General features: G+C 36.5%; 2 protein-coding genes and 1 pseudogene across 4 annotated transcripts; all 3 read left to right on the top strand.

Annotated features, from left to right (window-relative positions):
* Nucleotides 1-1342: 1342 nt before the first annotated feature.
* On the top strand, nucleotides 1343-3162 carry LOC137745550 (probable aspartyl protease At4g16563). The gene has a single exon (XM_068485511.1). It carries the CDS (start codon nucleotides 1412-1414, stop codon nucleotides 2816-2818), a length of 1407 nt encoding a protein of 468 aa, XP_068341612.1. The 5' UTR covers nucleotides 1343-1411; the 3' UTR covers nucleotides 2819-3162.
* A 6156-nt stretch (nucleotides 3163-9318) lies between these two features.
* LOC137744555 (uncharacterized) lies at nucleotides 9319-9898 on the top strand (annotated as a pseudogene).
* A 964-nt stretch (nucleotides 9899-10862) lies between these two features.
* LOC137744035 (protein TRANSPARENT TESTA 9-like) lies at nucleotides 10863-18652 on the top strand. 3 transcript variants are annotated; one of them, XM_068483899.1, is made up of 20 exons: nucleotides 10863-11077; nucleotides 11651-11702; nucleotides 11778-11854; nucleotides 11947-12080; nucleotides 12286-12379; nucleotides 12551-12608; nucleotides 13213-13321; nucleotides 13416-13536; nucleotides 13615-13801; nucleotides 14141-14409; nucleotides 14660-14748; nucleotides 14863-14918; nucleotides 15305-15352; nucleotides 15491-15631; nucleotides 16170-16275; nucleotides 16801-16875; nucleotides 16991-17040; nucleotides 17191-17341; nucleotides 17466-17632; nucleotides 18142-18652. In XM_068483899.1, exons 1-20 carry the CDS (start codon nucleotides 11025-11027, stop codon nucleotides 18421-18423), a joined length of 2319 nt encoding a protein of 772 aa, XP_068340000.1. In that variant the 5' UTR covers nucleotides 10863-11024; the 3' UTR covers nucleotides 18424-18652. The 3 variants fall into 3 exon arrangements, with proteins under 3 accessions (XP_068340000.1, XP_068339998.1, XP_068339999.1); XM_068483897.1 differs by having other exon boundaries at nucleotides 11778-11873; nucleotides 11995-12080; XM_068483898.1 differs by lacking the exon at nucleotides 10863-11077 and having other exon boundaries at nucleotides 11667-11702; nucleotides 11778-11873.
* Nucleotides 18653-19850: the final 1198 nt, after the last annotated feature.

The following is a 19850-nucleotide window of genomic DNA, read 5'->3' as shown; positions in this document are numbered from 1 at the left end:
ATCACAGCGATGATGCTTCTCCAGGTCCCACCCCCGCCTGTTGTTTGGTAATCACGGAAGCAGCAGATCATCAGCTTCTCTGCACTTGCGCCACGCCGTACGTGTTTGTTAACGGTAATCATACAGATATACCGCGTGCGAGAATATGGTAACGAGAGTCAAAGACTTCAACGGCTACAAGTTTTGCTTTGTTTTCACCCGAGACTTTTCGACGTCGTTTTATTATCATTTTCAACGCCGTAAAATTGGAGATGGAATTTCAGTGTTTTTACAAGGGTACCCGACCTTATGCCCCCATCAAGAACAAGATTCCTTTCATGCCAAGCTGTCCCAATAATTTCCATTCCGACCGTATGTTGTGGCTTTTTAGCTAGTAATTATGTAAATCGTCATTTAGTACTATGATATAGTGATATTACTTTTTCTTTGTAAGTGAGAGATCTTAGAATTGATTCTCGTCAAAGACAAAATTGAATCACATTATTCTTAAATCTATTGTGAGGCTTAGCCCACCCCATTACCCCTGATTAGAGAATATCGTTTGTTAAAACAAAAAAATTATGTAAATTGGAAATATCAAATGGGCAAGTTTTACCAAAATTAAAAAACTATAACAAAGGGAGAAGGAAGTTTGATGGAGGCAAGCCACAAAGTGCTTTCTTTTGCTAACAAAATTTTGGTAAAGAGAGCTTAAAGTTCAAGATTATCACAACTTTTCAAGTGTCTTTTTTTCTTCATCTTTCTTGGTTAAAGGCTTCTAGCCTAAGGAAAGTTTAAAGTGCTAGAATTGTTTATGTAGTGGAGATTACACTATAATTCTACTGGTATAAAAATACATAAATATCCAATATCATATACATTTTGATTTTATAGCTCATGTCAATACAATGAAATATAAAAGCAGGATGGGTCGCTACAAGTAGTGACCTATCTCAGTTATAAATGTCCTCAACAAAATAATCAATACCAGTAGTTGCTTCAGCTAAGAAATTCACTTACCCAAAAATATATAGCTCCAAGAAATATGTGTAAAAAGAATGCGATCCATCTAATCTCTTCAATAACTGTAGTCAGCCTCCAAGAGACTAACTGTGGGTCTGTGTGACTGATTGTCCCCATGTCTGTACTTAGAAGTCGTCGTCTCTAGGTCAATTCTTAGTAGTGATGTGCTACCTTTTTTTTTTGTCTTTTATTTTACACTTACACTGTGTATGAATGATTTGTCAATAGTTAATGCATTCGGAATTTTACCCAAGCAAAGAAATCCCAGTAGTGGCATTTACTGTTAATTTATAACAAAAGGGCAGTTTGTGTTGCCCAAATCGAACTTGATTCTCCTCTTTCTACCTGCTTTCACTATAAAGAAGCTCACCAAAACCAAACCCTCGGAAAAGTACCAACTCTTGCTCCAATGGCAACTCCCACCTCCCTCCTCCTCTCTCTCACCACTCTCCTCTCTCTCCTCCTCCCTTCTCTCTCATCCAAACTCACCATCCCTCTTTCCCCATTCCCCAAATCACCGTCCACCGATCTACTCCAATCCCTCAACTTCCATGCCACCGCCTCTGTCTCCCGAGCCCGCCACATTAAAAACCCCAAAAAATCCGCCCACCCTTCTCCCTCCACCCAAGTCCCCCTCTTCCCCCACAGCTACGGCGGCTACTCCGTCTCCCTCCGCTTCGGCACGCCACCGCAAACCTCCCCTTTCATCATGGACACCGGCAGCAGCCTCGTTTGGTTCCCCTGCACCAAACGCTACACCTGCTCCAAATGCCAGTTCCCAAACATCGACCCCTCAAAAATTCCAGCTTTCATCCCCAAACTCTCCTCCTCCTCCAAAATCATCGGCTGCAAAAACCCCAAATGCGCTTGGATTTTCGGCCCCGAAGTCCAATCCAAATGCCAGAATTGCAACGACCCAACTACCCAAAACTGCTCCCAAGCCTGCCCAACGTACATACTCGAGTACGCTTCGGGCACGACAGCTGGGATTTTACTTTCCGAGTCACTAAATTTTCCCGAGAAAATTGTCCCTGATTTTCTCGTCGGCTGCTCCGTCTTCTCCAGCCGCCAGCCCGCCGGAATCGCCGGATTCGGCCGCGGACCTCAATCCCTTCCTGCCCAAATGGGGCTTTCCAAATTCTCTTACTGCTTAGTCTCCCACAAATTCGACGACACCCCGCAAAGCAGCGACCTTGTTCTGTATACTGGCACCATTTCTTCAGCCCAAAAAAACGAAACGAAAGCTCAGAGCTCGATCTACACGCCGTTTCAGAAAAACCCAGGTTCTCCAAACTCTGCATTTCGCGAGTACTACTATATCATGCTCAGAAAAATCATCGTGGGCAAGAAGCACGTCAATATTCCGTACAAGTTTCTTGTCCCCGGAGCCCACGGCAATGGCGGGACGATCGTGGATTCCGGATCGACCTTCACGTTCATGGAGAAGCCTGTTTTCGAAGCCGTTGCGAAAGAGTTTGAGTTACAGATGGCGAATTACACGAGAGCTAAGGACTTGGAAAACGGGACGGGATTGAGTCCCTGTTTTGATATTTCAAGGGAGGAGAAATTGGAGTTTCCGGAATTGGTTTTCCAGTTCAAAGGAGGTGCTAAGATGGAGCTGCCATTGACGAACTATTTCTCGCTGGTTTCGAGCTCCGGCGTTGTGTGCTTGACGATTGTTACTGATGGGGTTGTTGGTCGAGGGGGCAATGGTGGACCTGCGATTATTTTGGGGAACTATCAGCAGCAGAATTTCTTCGTGGAGTATGATTTGGAGCGTGAGAGGTTTGGGTTCCGGAAACAGAGTTGTAAATGATGAGGCCCCGTCACATTAAAACGACTTACTTTGAACGGATTCAAACGCTAGCTACTGATATTCATGTCATTGTGACAGTCCCGATCCATATAAGTTGATCTCGTATTACACAGGAAAGAAAATAAGAAGCGCAAAACAAGTTTTTGGGCAGTGACTTGAAACGATGATGACAAGTTGGGTAGATTCAAGGGAGGTTAATTATTGTGTGTTTTTATAGATTAGTGATAATTTTTCACGCTGGGGAAGAAGTTTCGATTTGTTTTGCTAATTGAATTATTCAAAGTATGAATATGTATTAATTTATTTAATCAATTGCAGAAATTGAGCATAAATTAGTAGTTCAATCTGCATTAATGCCAACTCACTTTGTACTATGTGGAAGGCAGACTTTACCTGCCCCACTTTTTTTATGGAACCTTCTTCTATTAGATGTTCTATATAATTTAGATAATGGTGTTAGATCATGTTATAGATGTTACGTTTGTATTTTTTTTTTACGTTGTATTTATTTTAGTAATATCTCTATTAAATTTAAATCTAAGATAGGATGGATCTCTAGTTTTTTAATTTTTCAGAAAAATGTCCCATAAAAGTTCCTTTTTACAGTTAAACATAAAGGTAACTAGATTTTTTTTGAAAGTATATGAATTTGTAACAATGTTTTGACTAAACCCTTCGAAAAAAATTACGAAATACGGACTACTTTTCCTTTTCCTCATGGAAACAAAGACCCTTTTTGATTTTGATAGAGATAGTTTAGTGATTGATTTTAATAGTCGTTGTTAAATAACCATTAATAATATGCAAAAGTACACCTTGTAATGCTATTTTCATTTAGCAGTCAATATTTTAGTAGCATCTAATCTTGGAGGTATGGACGGAGGTAGCTAAGGCCTATTGGGAGTAGCTGTTTTCTCTGAAGTTTTGTGAGGGAAAAAATTATGATAATTATAGATGCAATAATATATTGGTCATTTTATTTCTGCTTTTTTTAATTTAAAAAAAAACATGTAACTTGAATTTATCATAATTTTAGTTTATATTCTCAACCCATAATTGTAAATAAAATCGTAGAAGTGGTAGTTTAATGAAGTTTGAGAAAAAAGAAAAGGTAATGAAATTATAGATGCTATTATTATGACTTATGATGCTTTATTTTTGTCAAGTATAACTAGAAGTTACGGTACCTCTACTAAAGAAAATTTCTAGCTCCGTCCATAGTTGGTGAGTACATGATACTGATAAATTCGTCACTTCAAATTTCATTACATTAAGCTACAAAACCCTAATTAGGATGAAAGAAGAAAGACGTGTAATTATGCTAAGCTAGACAAGTAGATTGGCACATGCTTGGTGTCCCTAGATCACCGGCTGGTGCAACCTTTTATCTCAGCTCCACAGTTGGCAAATCTGCTGTCGTCTTTTAGGTGAGAGTTTTAAAGTTAATCAGCTGCATACATACATGAGCACCGCCCACCACTTTTGTGAAAGTCACATGTAGGATGTAACTAAAACATTAACTTCATTAGTTGAACAAAAGAAAAAAAAAAAAAAAAAATATATATATATATATATATATATATATATATATATATATATATATTACCCTAAGTTAGATTTTAATGATAATTCGATTAGGAGTTTAAATCTTCTGCATTTATTTTGTGTGTGGCCTCTATTGTTTGTGTTCATAAACTTAATCCTAACTCTATTGTCTATAAACTCAAGATGTGTCAATCAATGATAGATGCTTCAAAGAGGTCACACACAAAATGAATGTACAAAATTTGAACTCTCCAATTAGGTAAAAGGAGGTGAAATGAGATATTTTATATGATAGTCTCAACTATGTTTGGATAAGGGACTTTCAAGGTCTTGATGAACTTTTAGGCTATATCGTTAAAAAGACACTATAAGAAAGACAAACAATATGAACTGCTCAAACACTACAAAATGCAACATAAGATACTTAAATTGTACTGTGATTCTAGACTATCGGTCATATTGTTTTTTTTATATTTTGTTGCGGCGTCTAAATTCACAATCTATCAATATAAGTGTTCGTTGCTGCACCAACTTTAAAATCTTTCCCACATAAAACGTACATATACAGTTGTATATTGCACAGATAATTCATGTGCAAGCATTTGATGATTTGAGCCATTGAGGTCCCAAAAAATAACCAGTCTAGGGTGGAACCCCATACTGGTTTATTAGGCTTAACTCCTCAAGGAAGAAAACAGATGGATCATGAATGGATGAGTAGCTTAGGACCACAACAATTCGAGGAAGCTGAGCAGAGTGGGTCAAATTATTGTTTGATATATGAGGAGGATGATCGTAGCCATCTATTTCTCATCCACCGCATGTCCTTAGCTAGTGCTGGAAGTTTTTACAGTAATACGTCTGTATATGATTACTGCTCATATGGTAAAGGTCAGATTTTATGACATTTCTCATATGATTTCTTCCACCGTTTTGGTGGGTAGTCTTTTTCTCAAGTGCTAATAAGAACACTGCACCACTTGGATGAATGGGAATGAATGTTATAAACTTATAAGTTATAGCGCTTTTGGAAAATTTTGAAATTAGGTTTTTGAAGACTTCCAAGCTTTTTTTTTTTTTTTTTTTTTTTAGATTCTTAAAGTACCATTAGACCGTAGTGTTAAGTGAATAAAAGTCTAATGGATGCAAAACTTGGCTAGCTTTTTTTCACACACCTATTTTTTTTCCATCTGCACACTTTTATTTATTTATTTTTCTATTGATTCTCCTCTAACTTATTCAGCCTAATGGTAAAACAATAAATAAGAGTGTGTAGGGAAAAAAAAGTGTGCAAATCGTTTTCCTTCAAACTTTCTCCTGATTTTCTAAGAAATTGCAAAATGCGGCTAGCTAGACACACAAGCAACAAAGAAAGATTTCCTTGGCCTGTTTTCAAGGAAAGAGTGTTGTGAACATAGTGGTGCAATGCCCATGTCATAAGGTTAAAACCTTACTCATATGGAGAAGGTCCTACTTCAGCTAATAGAATACATAAAATTAAAGCAGAGAAAAATTCCCATCCCTTATAAAAAAAATACCAAAGTGTTGTGAAATGGGTGTGAATGCCTACATAAAACAACATGTGGCTGAGGATGAAAGATGGAAGAATAGAAGTAAAAAATGCATGGCTTAAATAGTAGAAGTTTGGTTTTTACTATTTTGGTGTGTAAATTTTCTACATGCATTAAAAGAGATGTCGGGTGAAAATCTCTATAAATAAAGTTATCATACCACTGCAACAACAAGGATAAAAGCAGAATGTAATAATACGAGTTTCCCGCTCCTCTCTTCTTATATTTTCACTTCCCTTGTCTGAAATAAGTAAAGAAAATAAATAAAATGATACATTGATCCTGTTCCACTTCAATCTTTGACAAACTTTTTCTCTCATTTCGTCTATTTATAACCAAAATAAAAAACCAAGTCCCGTAAGGATAGAAAAATTAGGTTTCTTCAACTTCTTGTCGTGGAGGATAAGTGAGATATTTGAAGATTGAAAGACATGCATGCGATTCGATAACAATAAAAGAAATGAGTCACCAAAGGGCCTTCGGTTTTCTTTTGGAATCTCTACTCACCGGCAATTATTTTCCAAAGAAAGTGTTCTGTGGGCTGCTTTATTCCTGCTTAGTGGTATATGGTATGTTCACTTTTTTCATGTCATGAAAGGAAGGTTTGATATTAAGTCTTTTCTTGTCGCATTAGTCAAACTATACATGATATGATGTCCTCCATAACCAAACCACTTTGATTTTAAATTGGATTATGTATTACGTTTTATGTCGGTTGATCGATTCACGCATGCATTGAAGAATGTAGCATGTAAAATGAAAACATTTAACTCAAAACTAATGTAATAAGTAATAAAAGGATGCAAATTTCTTCCTCCTTGTTCTTAGACAAAATTGCACCTACAAAATAAATAACACCTTAGGTCAAGGCCAAGAGCCTCATGCGCCACAATGAATGGAGGGGGGGCTTTGGCCGAAGAACCTCCGATGCAAAAGTTAAAATTTTGAGGGCATCAGAGGTTCTTCGGCCAAAGCCCCCCTCATTCATCGTCTGCGCGTGAGGCTCTTGACCTTGACCTAAGGTGTTATTTGTTTTGTAGGTGCAATTTTGTTTAAGAACAAGGAGGAAGAAATTTGCATCCACAAACACGATCATGCATACAATATATATTATGGAGTAAAAAATAATTCCAAAAATTTTATAGACAACCAATAGATCATTTTCTTGAAGAAGACAAGATGCCCTCGTTAAATGCAGTGCCCTCAAATATTCACTCGCAATCCAACATCCCTGGAGGTTCTACGACACAACCAAGCTTGCCTACTCATGGTGAGGAGGAAAAGTCTATTAAAAATAGAATTAATCATATCTTTAATATTTTTTTAATTGAAAATCAACTCAATTAAGTAAAAAATCCTTGTCATATCCAATTAAGGATACTTACAAGAATATCTCAAGATATTATCTAATAATTAATATCTTTTGATTATTCTTTTCTCATCCATCCTACGGATGACACACCTTGACTAATGGGATGCCGACTTGTGTAGGACAAAACCCTTGCCACATTCCTATAAATATCTCATCTCCACTAATTTCTGGTAAGTTTTTTTTTGTTACACACTTAAGCCCTAAACTAAAAAATTTACTACCACATACATTATATTCTATGTACAATACCTTCCTAATGTGAAATAATACTCTCAGTTACACGCTCGTCAACGGCACAGAATCTCCCAGAAAGTTAGTTCTTGGACAAAAAAGTTTACTTCTAACCGGCTCGTGATGTACAAGAGAACAAACTAGCTAGGCATATACAGTTCCTTACAATTTTGTCGCGTGATATATTGGGACCCCGATGCTGCAAGTTTCAGTGATTGTTTAGATAAGTTGGAGCTACAAATAAGGTAAAACTCACAGAAATATCATAGAAGTTATATATACAAACTTACAAGTTAATTTTCCCATATTGGTAGCTTCAGTTTTCAGCGTGGTGGGAAATTAACTACTGTATGTTAGTAGAAGTTGTAAACTCATTTTTCACTCCTATATACAACATGAATGAATTAGTAACGTCACACAGCGAAGTTGTAGTAGTATATTAAATAATTTTTTCCACTTGGGATGGAACTGCATGCCGGACATAATTTTACATTTTTGCCTAGACTTTTTGACCAGAGAGAATAAAAAAGATCTTGGCCCTCGATTGTTCGATGCATGCCGTACGCCATAAATAGTAGAGTAACTAGAGTTTTCGCGTTTCATTTATATATATTGGTTGATAACTTCTTATACAAGCTGACAATGAATGGATTGATGAAGAAAGTCAAAAGCTAGAAAATTAGCAAAGCTTATGTAAACCTAAATGCCGTGAGGGAAATCATGAAAATGATGGCGAACGTTGACCATCTTATCTTTACTTAATCAAGGTGATTCAGTAAGTTTTATGCTCTTCATGGATATTTGGCATAATCTAACAGAAGGAAATGCCCATTCTAATTAGGCCTGATTTATGCTCTCTTAATTAAAGGAAATAACACTTTAATGTTATGGCGACATCACATTTTCCAATTCTTATATGCTCTCTATTGTAGTTGAACTCGTATTAGTGCAACGCCTAATTTTTCTCGAAAATTATGTGATGTTAGCTCGGGTTCCTATCAAGCTTCACTTCGTGCATGACAGCGGTGTTATTGACGGAGGAAATCACTCACTAGTGCATGTTAACCAAGGTGCACGTTGCTAAGTCAATTCATGCTTCGACGTACTCTTGACTGTAGCCGAAAGATTTTAATTAGTTAGCTCTGTAATAAATAGATAAATTGAGGAAATAGATTTTCCACTGACAAAAATAGGGACATAACAAATCTGACCATAGCTAGAGACAACCCCCTTCGAAGCACAATAATTGGCCTTTTATGGTCTAATTTGGACGAGTGATTTCCAAGTAACATGTAAGCTACATTATTAAGAAACACATAACAATAGATTAATGAGATTTGAATCAGTCAATGCAAAGCATCGAGAGAGATTTATAAATAACTATGTGAAATGAGTCATTTGCCCCTTGTATTTTTGTTTTTAGTTTTTAAATCTTATAAAAACAGTCATTTTATTCCTTCGTTTATTGGCTTTTTGATGTTCGCTAATACATTTTCAATCTCTCTATCTAATATCTTGTAATGCATATTTCTTCTTAATTTAACCTAAATCTCTTTATACTTAAAAAATCCCTTATCCAGACACTCTCCTCAAAGAAAAGAAAAAAACTTTTTTTTAGGTGAGACTGAAAGCATGCACTCAATGGGTCCTTCCAATTCACGAGCCAAGCTAAGTGTTAAGATCCAAGTCCAAGACACTGCCAAATGAAAGGGTCAGGATAAAACAAAGCCCATTGGGATCCCGGCCAGGCTGGGAACCTTTCTGATGGCCATGAACAACCAATGTACAATTCCAGAAAATCGATTAAGGTGGCCAGATGGATCGAGCCAGAGCGGATCGAACGTCGTTGTTCAGAAATGGAAGTTGATCATACGGACATAAGGATGTTGATGCTTGCATGGAAGATGAATTAAACAAGGCAGGGATACTTAAACCCTAGAAGAATGGCGAGAAGGATTTAAAACCCTAAGGGTAAACAAAGTAGATAACTTAAACAAGGCACTTGCAGAGCTAGATAAAGAGGTCAGAGGGGAACCATCAGACTTCATGGATTTCTGTTCGTATGCGTTCAAATATTGTTTCACGGAGGAGGAACAGAAAGGCATAGATATAGACATGATATGCGAGTTGTTAAATACTGTTTTGGGATGTCAATATCCAACGCAGGTTGAGTTATTTACTCAGTATCTGAAGATTCAGAGTGATTACAAAGTCTTAACCATGGATCCGTGGATGTCCTTTTACTGGTTCTACGATTCGATAAGTTTTCAAGATCCTATCAAATACAAGCTTGAACTTGCATGGCCTTTGATCGTTGACGACTTTGTTGAATGGATACGAGAAAAACAGACCCAAAGCTAGCTGATCGTTTTCGGACACGATCCACCACTAACATCCCCGATGGTTTTGGAGGAAGGTTGGACAACACAATCGAATCAAATGGCCTCATGTATTTTTTTTTTTCTTCCTTTTCTTGCAACCATGAAAAGCTTCCTCAAAGTGCTCTCTTTTGTAGTTGTATGTTTGTGATATGAATTTGGTTCAGAAAATTTGTACGAGTTTTTTTTTTCTGGGCCCACTAAGCGTTTGATATGAACTTATTTTATTCAATTTTTTTATGTTGTCCCAATATGGCTAATCATGAGCCAACTTAATAGAGTGATGCCGAGATACACCTAATAAGTATTATATCAAACATTTGATGGATACAAAAGAATCCGTATCAGCTATTAGGAGGGTCCCTGAGAACCTTCACATGCATGTTTTCATGCCTTTGAGTGGTCCTAGTACCACATTGGTCCCAATGTATAACGGATATTGACCTCACGTCAACCACTTATTTGAACTTTGAAATTTCCTAAACCGAATTAAATCGCCTATTTATAGTTTGGTTATATATCAAGTTCAATCGTGTAACACCAATAACCAAAATCCGTAGGAATGTTTGAATTTGATGTAATCTATCTCTAAATATAATGCTAAAAAGTATCTTAACTACTGTTCAATTTACGGGATAAAATTACTTTGATACATGTAAGATCTATAAAATGAACTTAGTCAGTTTGTTTATGCTACTAATTTGAGACCTAAAATGAACCAATTTGAACCCTTATGTTTTTAGGCTGTGCGATAATGGAATTCGAAATCTAAACCAAACCAACTAGAGAACTCAATTTGGAAAACAATTTACATAATCGAGTTCATCGTAAATGTGCCAAAAAATTTATAATTTTATAAATACATTATAAGACTGAAACGCCACGTAATCGCTGTACTCAAAAGTGAGTCCACATAATTTGGCGCGTTGCATTGAGAACAAGTAAAGCAAAAAGTAGAAAACGCATAGGGAGAGGAATATGAAGAACTTCCCTTCCAACCAAACAGCCAACGAGAAAGAACTTCCCTTCCCTTCCCTTCCCTTCGTACCAAGCCGTCTTCAATTTGATCGCTCAGGTCAGTCAGCCTTGTCGCCGCCGTCTTCGCCACCATGTGGCGCTCTTTCTGGCGCTCCATCGACCGCTTCTCGCTCCAGTACTTCAAGTAAGTTCCCCGTTTTTCTCTCTCCAATTTTTCAACTTCTACATTCACTCCCAATTTCGTAAATTAGGGTTCTACACTACTCGTTAGACTAGTTCCTCATTTATTTTAAACAATTGTGAGCAACTGAAATAGTCGATTTTGGGTATTTTAATTCAACTTCCCTGAAAGTATATGGGAAACGAATTATGGATATGGTTGTAGTTTGATTTACATTTGAAGGTATAGAGACTAGAGAGTGTTGGGTGAATTTTAATTTAGATACTTGTCCTGTAACCGGATTCAGAACTCGATTTTTGGGAATGTGGAGGTAATGCCTACATTGTGTCAATTTATAGATTGAGGGCTTAAAGAGTGGTAGGTGAATTTTAGTTACTTGTTCGGTTGCCAATTTGAAAACCTTATTTCTCAAAAGTGGAGGTAATGGGTAACAATGTCTGCAGTGCATCTACTATTTAGTAGCACACTGAAGTTTTGTCCTAAGAGTGTATCTCATTGTTTCGTAGGCATCCTCATCATCATAATCATCATCAAGTATTTTTACTAATACTTTTTTTTATGCTGTTATTGAAATAGGTACGTAATCAATGAACTGCGGAAGATCAAAGTTGTGGACGGGCATAACAGGGTAACTTGTTAGACTTTCCTCTTGTTTCATTCAGTTTAATATGCCTCACCTTCCCCTCATGTGACTCTCTACCAGGAACTAGTCATAGATTTATTACAGTCCATAGTGGAGCTAGTTACTTATGGCGATAGACAAGACCCATCGATTTTCGAGTATGAACTGTTGTTCATGGTAAAGCTTCTATATTGGTACGCCTTTTATTTTCTTGTTCATATTTTAATTGTTACTTTTAACTTATATGCAGATATTTTATGGAATACCAAGTTTTATCAGAATTTGTTCGTGTGCTAAGGATCAGTAGAAATTCAAGAATTGAGGCACCGTTGCTTCAGTATCTGAGTATAATGATTCAAAATATGAATAGTGACCTTTCAATTTGTAAGATTCTAAATGCAATTAATCAATATCTAAGATTACTCCTCCAATTTTTAGGTTACCAAAGATTTGGTAGCTGCAACCATGATGGAAATCAGTTCCAAACATGCCTTCTCCTGAATTTCTATTTTTATTTTTCATTAATTGTGCCATTGTTAAGCTTATTGCTTCTACTTATTGGTGATCTGTTGATGGTTTTTTGATGCAGATTATTGTTTTAGCAATGACTACATCAACAATATTATAGGACACAAGTTTGAATTTGGAGGAGATCTAGCGTTATATTATGTTTCCTTTTTGAGGTCTCTCTCTCTCTCTCTCTACATTCACGTTCAATACATGCATACACACACACACACACACATATATACAACTCTTATTTGCTAAAGCAGTTGTGATGCAGTTTTAGCTTGATTTTGTCATTACTTGTGAAGTTTATTATTTTCCTGATTCCCCCGTTTCTCTCTACTCAGAGCAGTGGGCAATAAATTAAACAAAGATACACTTTGCCTTCTTCTGAAGGTTCACGGGGTAAGTTAAAGTTTATTGTGTAAATTTTTGGTACAAGTCATGATTTACTTGATAGATGCAGTTCTGTCTGCAGTGGCAGTCAAAATCGTATTTGTATCCTGCGGACCATTGGTAATGGATGTGAAAACATTGTTTAAAGTACACTTTGAGTGGGTTCCTACTATTTAAGAAGCAAAAAAGTTTTGGCCTCAGGGTTGAGCCTGTTAGACTAGAGCATGCAGATGGCTTCTTGTGTTCTATGTTCTCCAAGTGGTTTCTGGCAGGGCCATCAAGGCTTAGGCCAGTCCTGATTGTCTTGTGTGGACCCTGGAGAACTGTAACGCCTTTTCTCTTTTTGAGGCATCTTATCTGTTCTTTTCATCATCATCTAGGCTTGCGTAATCTATTTCAAAATTTTTAGTTTATTTATTTATAATTTATGTTGTTTTTATAAGGGGAGAAGCAATAATGAGTTACAAGAAATGACAGTCACTGTTTCATACCGTCATCAATAATTAAAGGATGGTCACTACTTTATCACTGCATTTATTTAGCTTAAGTGTGCATGCCTAGATGCATGGCCCCTAATTAATTTTTTCATGTCCATGTCTCCCTCCAATCGCAGGATGCTGTAGTGTCATTTCCCCTGTATGATGAGGCTCTCAAATTTGCCCACCATGGGGATAAGATGATTCAGACAGCTATTTGTGCATTAACTCTCAGTATATATAATGGTATGCTGCTATTATCTTTCTTTTTTCTTCCTTTTCTAATCTGCTAACGGAAACATTTTCCGTATTTTGAAACAATATTTTTTTCGTCGTGCAGTTAGTGATAATATGGTTTATCAATATATAACAACTCCTCCAGTCTCAAAGTATTTCTCAGATATGGTTTCAAGCTTAAGCAAGAAGTTCTGTCATCTAGATGCCCTTGTCCACGATGCAGAGTATGTGTACTTGAATTTGGTAAAATGAGATTTAGGTACTATGCATCTGGAAGGCTGAATGGTTAATTATTGATGCAGGATGCGTACACGTCAAAAGAAAGAAGAAATACTTTTGGAAACTGATAAGATAGTCGATGATCTGTATTACTTGAAGGACATACTTGGTATTGGCGAGTCTCGTTTGAGTAGAGCAGTTACTGAAAATCTTCTTAGAATATTAATCGTTCCTATATTACTCCCATTACTGCAGATGGGGCAGAGTAACGTAAGATGTTCTTCCTTGTATCTGCTTCATTCGTTTTCTTATCAGCATGAGAAATACTTTTTGTTGGTAGATAGTTCCTACTGGAAAACCTAGAATTGCGTATGTCCACATTACATTTTGGGAAATAATTTCTGCACATCCTTTTTCGTCCAATGCACACACCACTTTTTGAAACCACTTAACAAATGTAAAAAAGTAATCACAAAAAACAATGGTCAAGCATTGCTGATTGATTCAATGTTAAGCTGCATTTGTTGTACTGTACAAGCTACATAGTACTATTCACAATGATACCTTTTTTATATGCTGTATTCATTCAGCATTTCATTTATGATTCAGGGCTCAAATCTGTCTGCAGTTACGTCTTTCTATACTATTTCTTGTCTTCTTCAAGTCATTGGTGGAAAAGGCATGTTCAACTCTGTCGCCGAAGTTATTTTATATCCTCATATGGCCTCAAGTGTGAGAGATGCTGTTCAAGGGGACTCAACTGAGAGCAATGGTCATGCTAAATCTATATTGAGTGAAATGGGAATAGTATCTTCTAGTCATGAGACTGAAGGAGCAGAAAATAATAGCCTCCTTACTGATACTGTCTCTATCAAAAGGTTATTACTTTTCTGTTTTAGTTCTTATAACCTCCTCTCCAGAAAGTGAGAGTAAAGAAATGAGAGAAACGTAGTTTCTTTCTCATTATTTTGGGCAGAGGTACTCGAATACTAAGACTAAAAAATCAATCTGTTCACATTTCACTAAGTTAGTTAACAGGTCAATTAATGTTCTTTTATATCAAAGAGTGATGACAATTGATAATTATTACATACATTTTGATGTTTATGAAAATTTTTCCTGATGCAGGAGTGGAATACTAGCACATATTTTCTCCGAGAATCGTAGTCTATTGCTAGCATCACTATTCTTGTTGTTTATTTTAGCAGAAACGAAAGGTACTAATTTAGAATCTGCTGTTGTACAGAAGACATAACTTCAACGCATCGGTCTGATAGCCGCTTTGGAACTGACTTTGTTCATATCTTTAATTTGTCTTTTCATTGATGCAGATCTTCATCCTTTGCCGGCTCAAATGACTGGATTAAGTGGAATGCAATATATGATTGTGAGTTAATAACTTCAATTTTTCAATGTGCGCTTTATATATTCTGTAATTTCCAGCTGGTAACAAGTGAGTACTGAGTTTACTGACTAATAAAACAAAGTTACTGTATATTAGTTTTATGCATGATGGTGATTTATGCTTATTCTGCGTATTATGTATTTTCTGTTGCATTCAAAGACCTTTACATTGAATTTCATTTTCAATTTTTGAAACTTCTGTGTTGACAACCATTTCTCCATATAATGCATACATTTCTTGGCATTTTTGTTGAATGTTCTGCATTTGCTAGTTTTGTATATGCAATTTGAAGATTCATTTTACTTTATTCCACCGTTTTGAAACACTTTCGAAATATATTGACAAATTTCCATTTCATATCTTGACAGGATGTGGATGGTAGTATTGGAAATCTCCTATGGAAACATATGGATGTGGTAGTGACTTTTTGATAATTATTGTTTATTTAAATATATATCTTCACTTATTGGTCATTTTAGGTCAGCAGTTTGACTATTTAAAATTTGACCCTTGTGGCTTTCAGTGTCGTGATGAACTGAATTTTCATTTTACAGATTTTAAATGCATTATTGAAGGTTTTAGCAAGTCAACCACCTTACTCTATACTAATACAATGGCATGCAGGGTGGTTCTTGCGGAAGCTTTTGATTTGTCAAGGAAAAGGGCTTAGCGATCATAATTTCCAGCTATTCAATGTAAAGATTCAACTGATTTGGTAGAAGCACTTGTATATCATTCTACACTCGCATCAGAAATCATACCAAAATGAAATGGATAATTATTCGTGTTTTCTTGGGAAGACTGGAAACGATTGGTAATTGGTTGAACTTTCTAAAGAAGGAATAGTACCACATCAAACCTTCCAGGGCCTAGCTTTGGTAGAACACTGTATGGTGGGAACTGTGGGATTCTATATATAGGTTTCAAAGTAAAAAGTTGATAGATGGTAAAATTGGGGTTACAGATAGATAGATCTGTTAGTTTAGAATTCAAAATTGCTGTATAGGACTGTAAGAAGACATATAATGATGATTGCCGATTAAAATCGTTATGTAGCTAATAAATGTAAATGGAGTTTGAAGAACACTGTCTGACCTTTCTGCGTTAAGAGTAAAAAGCAAGCTCTGAAGTGCACAGTTACTATTTCGTATGATCTAGTAGTATATTATGTTGTGTAGTTTAAATGTGTCTCATACTTTCTAAAGTTTTATATTTTCTAGTTTGTGTGGACAGACCTCATATCAGCAGTCCCGTGAATGTCTTCAGAAAGAACTTGATGGATGCTGGTTTGATCATATCCCAGAGGCTTTCAGAAATGAATGGGCAAACTGTAAAGCAGGTAGGTTGGGGGAGGGGGGATATGTTTTCTTCTTGGGATGATGGTAGTTTAGTTCCATTGTTCCCAAAAGATTAAGCTGTTAGGATGTAGACCAACATTATTTCATATTATACCATCTCCCCCTACTGAAACCTACATGGAGTCCAATAGAATCAGTGAACTTGCAGTTGCACGGGTTTGCACTGAAGATCTTGTTATATTTCCATCATATTTTTTTATTGTTTCAATACTATTGACAAAAGCTTAAACTGTTAAGTTTAGGATAAAAATCGTTTTATACTCTAAAAAAATCTCTAACATGTCTGGAGATCATTAAAGTTTAGAGGTTGAAATAGCCGGATTTGAACTTAGGATTTGTCACTCTCATATCATGTGAAGTTTTAGTGGTTTCTCAATGTTCAAAATAGTTTCAGTTGTTAGGATGCGAGTTGGTTTCTAACATAGGAAAAAAAAATTACATTACTTATTTGATATGGAATATGGAACTACTTGCTAAATTCAGTTTATCTATTTTCAAACATACAGCTCTCCTGGAAGCATCCCAATGTAAAGATCCTTTTTTTGTTCTCGAGCTTGATGTTAACCAACAAACTACTGATGGTACATCTTTTCTCTGTATTATTTAAAAAATTTCTTTATGGATTGTACTTCTCTTGTCAGAAAGCTTCAGAAAGGGTTTAGCTTAGAGAGAAATAAATTTATGTGCATATTGCAGGTGATGCAGCTTCATACTTTGCTTGGCAGAGGATGGTTGACAATGTGAAGGTAAATCCCATCATTAGTATCAGTTTTTAACATCTCTTCTAATGTTGTACTAGTAGTCTCTCTTTCTCTCTCTCGGCTGGTCTTCCTTGATTGACCACTTCTAGTTTTTATGTTGATATTTCGTTGAAGGTTCCCTTGGTTTACTTTTAGGTTTTTATTCTCCATCTTCAACTTAAATCAACAATTTCCAAAGGAGAATTGCTTGAAGAGCCCTGGCTGGACAGCAGTGCAATTGCTGATTCTAGTAATATGCATGCTTCAAATGGTGTGTCTGCAAGCTTTGGGTCGGAGGTTGCTTTAGGTGGGTATTATCCATTAAAAGTTGAATATTTCCAGTCTCTCTCTCTCTCTCTCTCTCTATCTCTCTCTCTCTCAATGTGTGTGTGTGTGTGTTTTGAATTCTTACTTCCTACAACTTTCTGCAGGATCTGGAATTCCATGTAGAATTTCATTTTCCAACGCTGGAATCAGGGATATCTACCTGATACCTGTGGCAAAGAAAACATCTGGAAAAGTGATTCTTGCAGAGAAGCATCCTTTCTGCAGTCAACGAGGAATTGTACTTGCTATTGCACCATTGGCTGGTTTAATTGTAAGTTAAAAAAATAGATATATGCTTTGCTTCTAGTCCTGGCTAGTTTCGTGTATCAGCATTAAGTCAACTCTAAAATTCTAGATTTTAGTGTGAGAGGTCAATTAAACTGATTTAGTTATGATACTCACATTGATCAATTGTGTCAATTAGGCTTATGGTTATGGCCGGTTTTCTTGGTGGTCTTGCGCTATGCTATATTAGAGTCCAATTGCTTATTGAAAAATTCTTGTTTATGACAACAGGCTTGAAATAGAGTTCTGCAAATGTGCCTTGTCTATCTTATAGGAAATGAGTTTTTGGAGTTTCATATTGAACAAAAGACAATGTAGTAATACGAAGAAGCTGACAGTCGCAAAATTGGGGTGAAATACGGAAAAAGAAGTGATAGTAAAATTGACAACGTAGTGTCAGGGGAGCTTGAAATTCTTTTGATTGTTGTAGATCTTCTTTCTTTTTTCTCGTCATTATTTTTCTACATAGTTAATATGGTTTCTCACTTGAAACAGCCAAAAATAGACGAGGATCAGCCGACATGGTTGCATCTTCAGATAAGAGAGTCTGAACCAAAACTCCACAAAAGTAAAGTTAGAGGCCAACGTTTGGGGAAGTCCGATCGTGTGGCTGATGGGAGATGGACACTTGGTTTTCCAAATGCCAAAGCTTGCGAAGCTGCTCGATTGTCAATACTTGAGGAAACAAGGAAGCAAAGATCATCTGTCGAGAGTGTACTTGCTCCTCTCCTGCAGAATAGTTGTCTCGGAAATTTATCAGAGAGCGAAGATGAGTGAAGCGTTTATTTGCGGCGTTGTTAGTTAGCTTGCCAACAACCTCAGTTGAGTTCTGTGTCTTTCTTCTCTCCTTTATCTTTCAAATTTTGTTACTGTCACGTAAAAGGGTTGTGCTCACAGTAGTTGTTTATAATCGTAGATCAGTACTGATCACCAAATGTGTTAGCAATTAAGGGCTTCGTTGTATTGACTTTCTCAACAATAATGTTAATAAGGTTTGGGTTTTCTAGCTTTAGTACGAGAGCACTTAAGAGCTAAAATGTCTTTCAAATAACCAAAGGCGCTTTATGTTTCGATCCATTCTGCTATCGTCGTCAGCTGGGATGATTAAGAAATTAATCTTGTAGGCAAGAGGCTATCAGACACCGATGATTATCTTCGTTCTTCTACGGTTGTTAACTTTCTTTCTGGGTTTTTTCATGGTCATTCTAAACACAAATTTTCTAATTGATTCTTAAACAATTTGTTTGGTGATCTTTTCTAATTGATACTTAATGATTCGAGCCTTGATCTTAAACCCACTACATCTCAGGTTCAAACTCTTCCCCACCTCTAATAGTAGTTTAGAGTAGAAACATTGTTTTGAGCTTGAGACATTTTATAAAATTGGGACGAGAATTAGTACTACTAAACCAAGAGCTGGTTAACTGGGTTAACTTTTCACTTTATGGTGAAATGAAAGGGCTTTGGCAAAGTAACTTGCTATAGTTGAATGCAGACCTGGCTAATCAGAATACCTTAGCATAAATCCAAATGTACATGATTGCTGCAATCAAATGCAGGAAAAGCCGTGCTTTTAGTGATCAGAACTCAATTGGACACCACTTATCCGAAGCACATTAGTGCACCAAAAGCTCGTGCTTTGATGCTTGTACGTCTGTGCGGTCCTTGTTCTTTCACAGTAAAAAAACTGATCAGCAACCTGCAGCCGAGTACGTACAGCACAACCATCTGCAAGTTGAAGCACGAGTGTTCATCATATAGCTTGCAGCTGCAAAGTGCAACATGATCCTAATTAATTGTAGCAAAACGGAATAGGTATACCACCATTGTAGAGACAATATATTCACTGTATATAAAGCTGGCAGGTAGGCATATGTCTAATATCTAGTTATATCACCTCATGATTCATGGTGAATTTGATGCCGCCTTGTAAGTGTAAATAACGAAAGATTTAACTAGTTTAATTAATAAATTGGAGCAATTTAGATACCAATAGCGAAAAAGTAATGGAAACTTTCGGGAAAAGGAGTGTGTGGTACGTAATTCCATCGCCTTTACACTAACAAGGCTGTCATGTCAAAATTTGAGCAACTTTTTCTCATTTCCCTACCTTTAAAGTCGACGGGCAGTCCAAAGCCTCCCTCCATATATTGCTATATACTCTCTCTCTCTCTCTCTCCTGGTTTGCTGGTCTCTTCACTTGG

Source organism: Pyrus communis, chromosome 9 (genome assembly GCF_963583255.1).
Source record: "Pyrus communis chromosome 9, drPyrComm1.1, whole genome shotgun sequence".
NCBI classification, from domain to species: domain Eukaryota; kingdom Viridiplantae; phylum Streptophyta; class Magnoliopsida; order Rosales; family Rosaceae; genus Pyrus; species Pyrus communis.
Note: the sequence above shows the minus strand (reverse complement) of the source record. Positions and strands in the feature narration are given on the sequence as shown.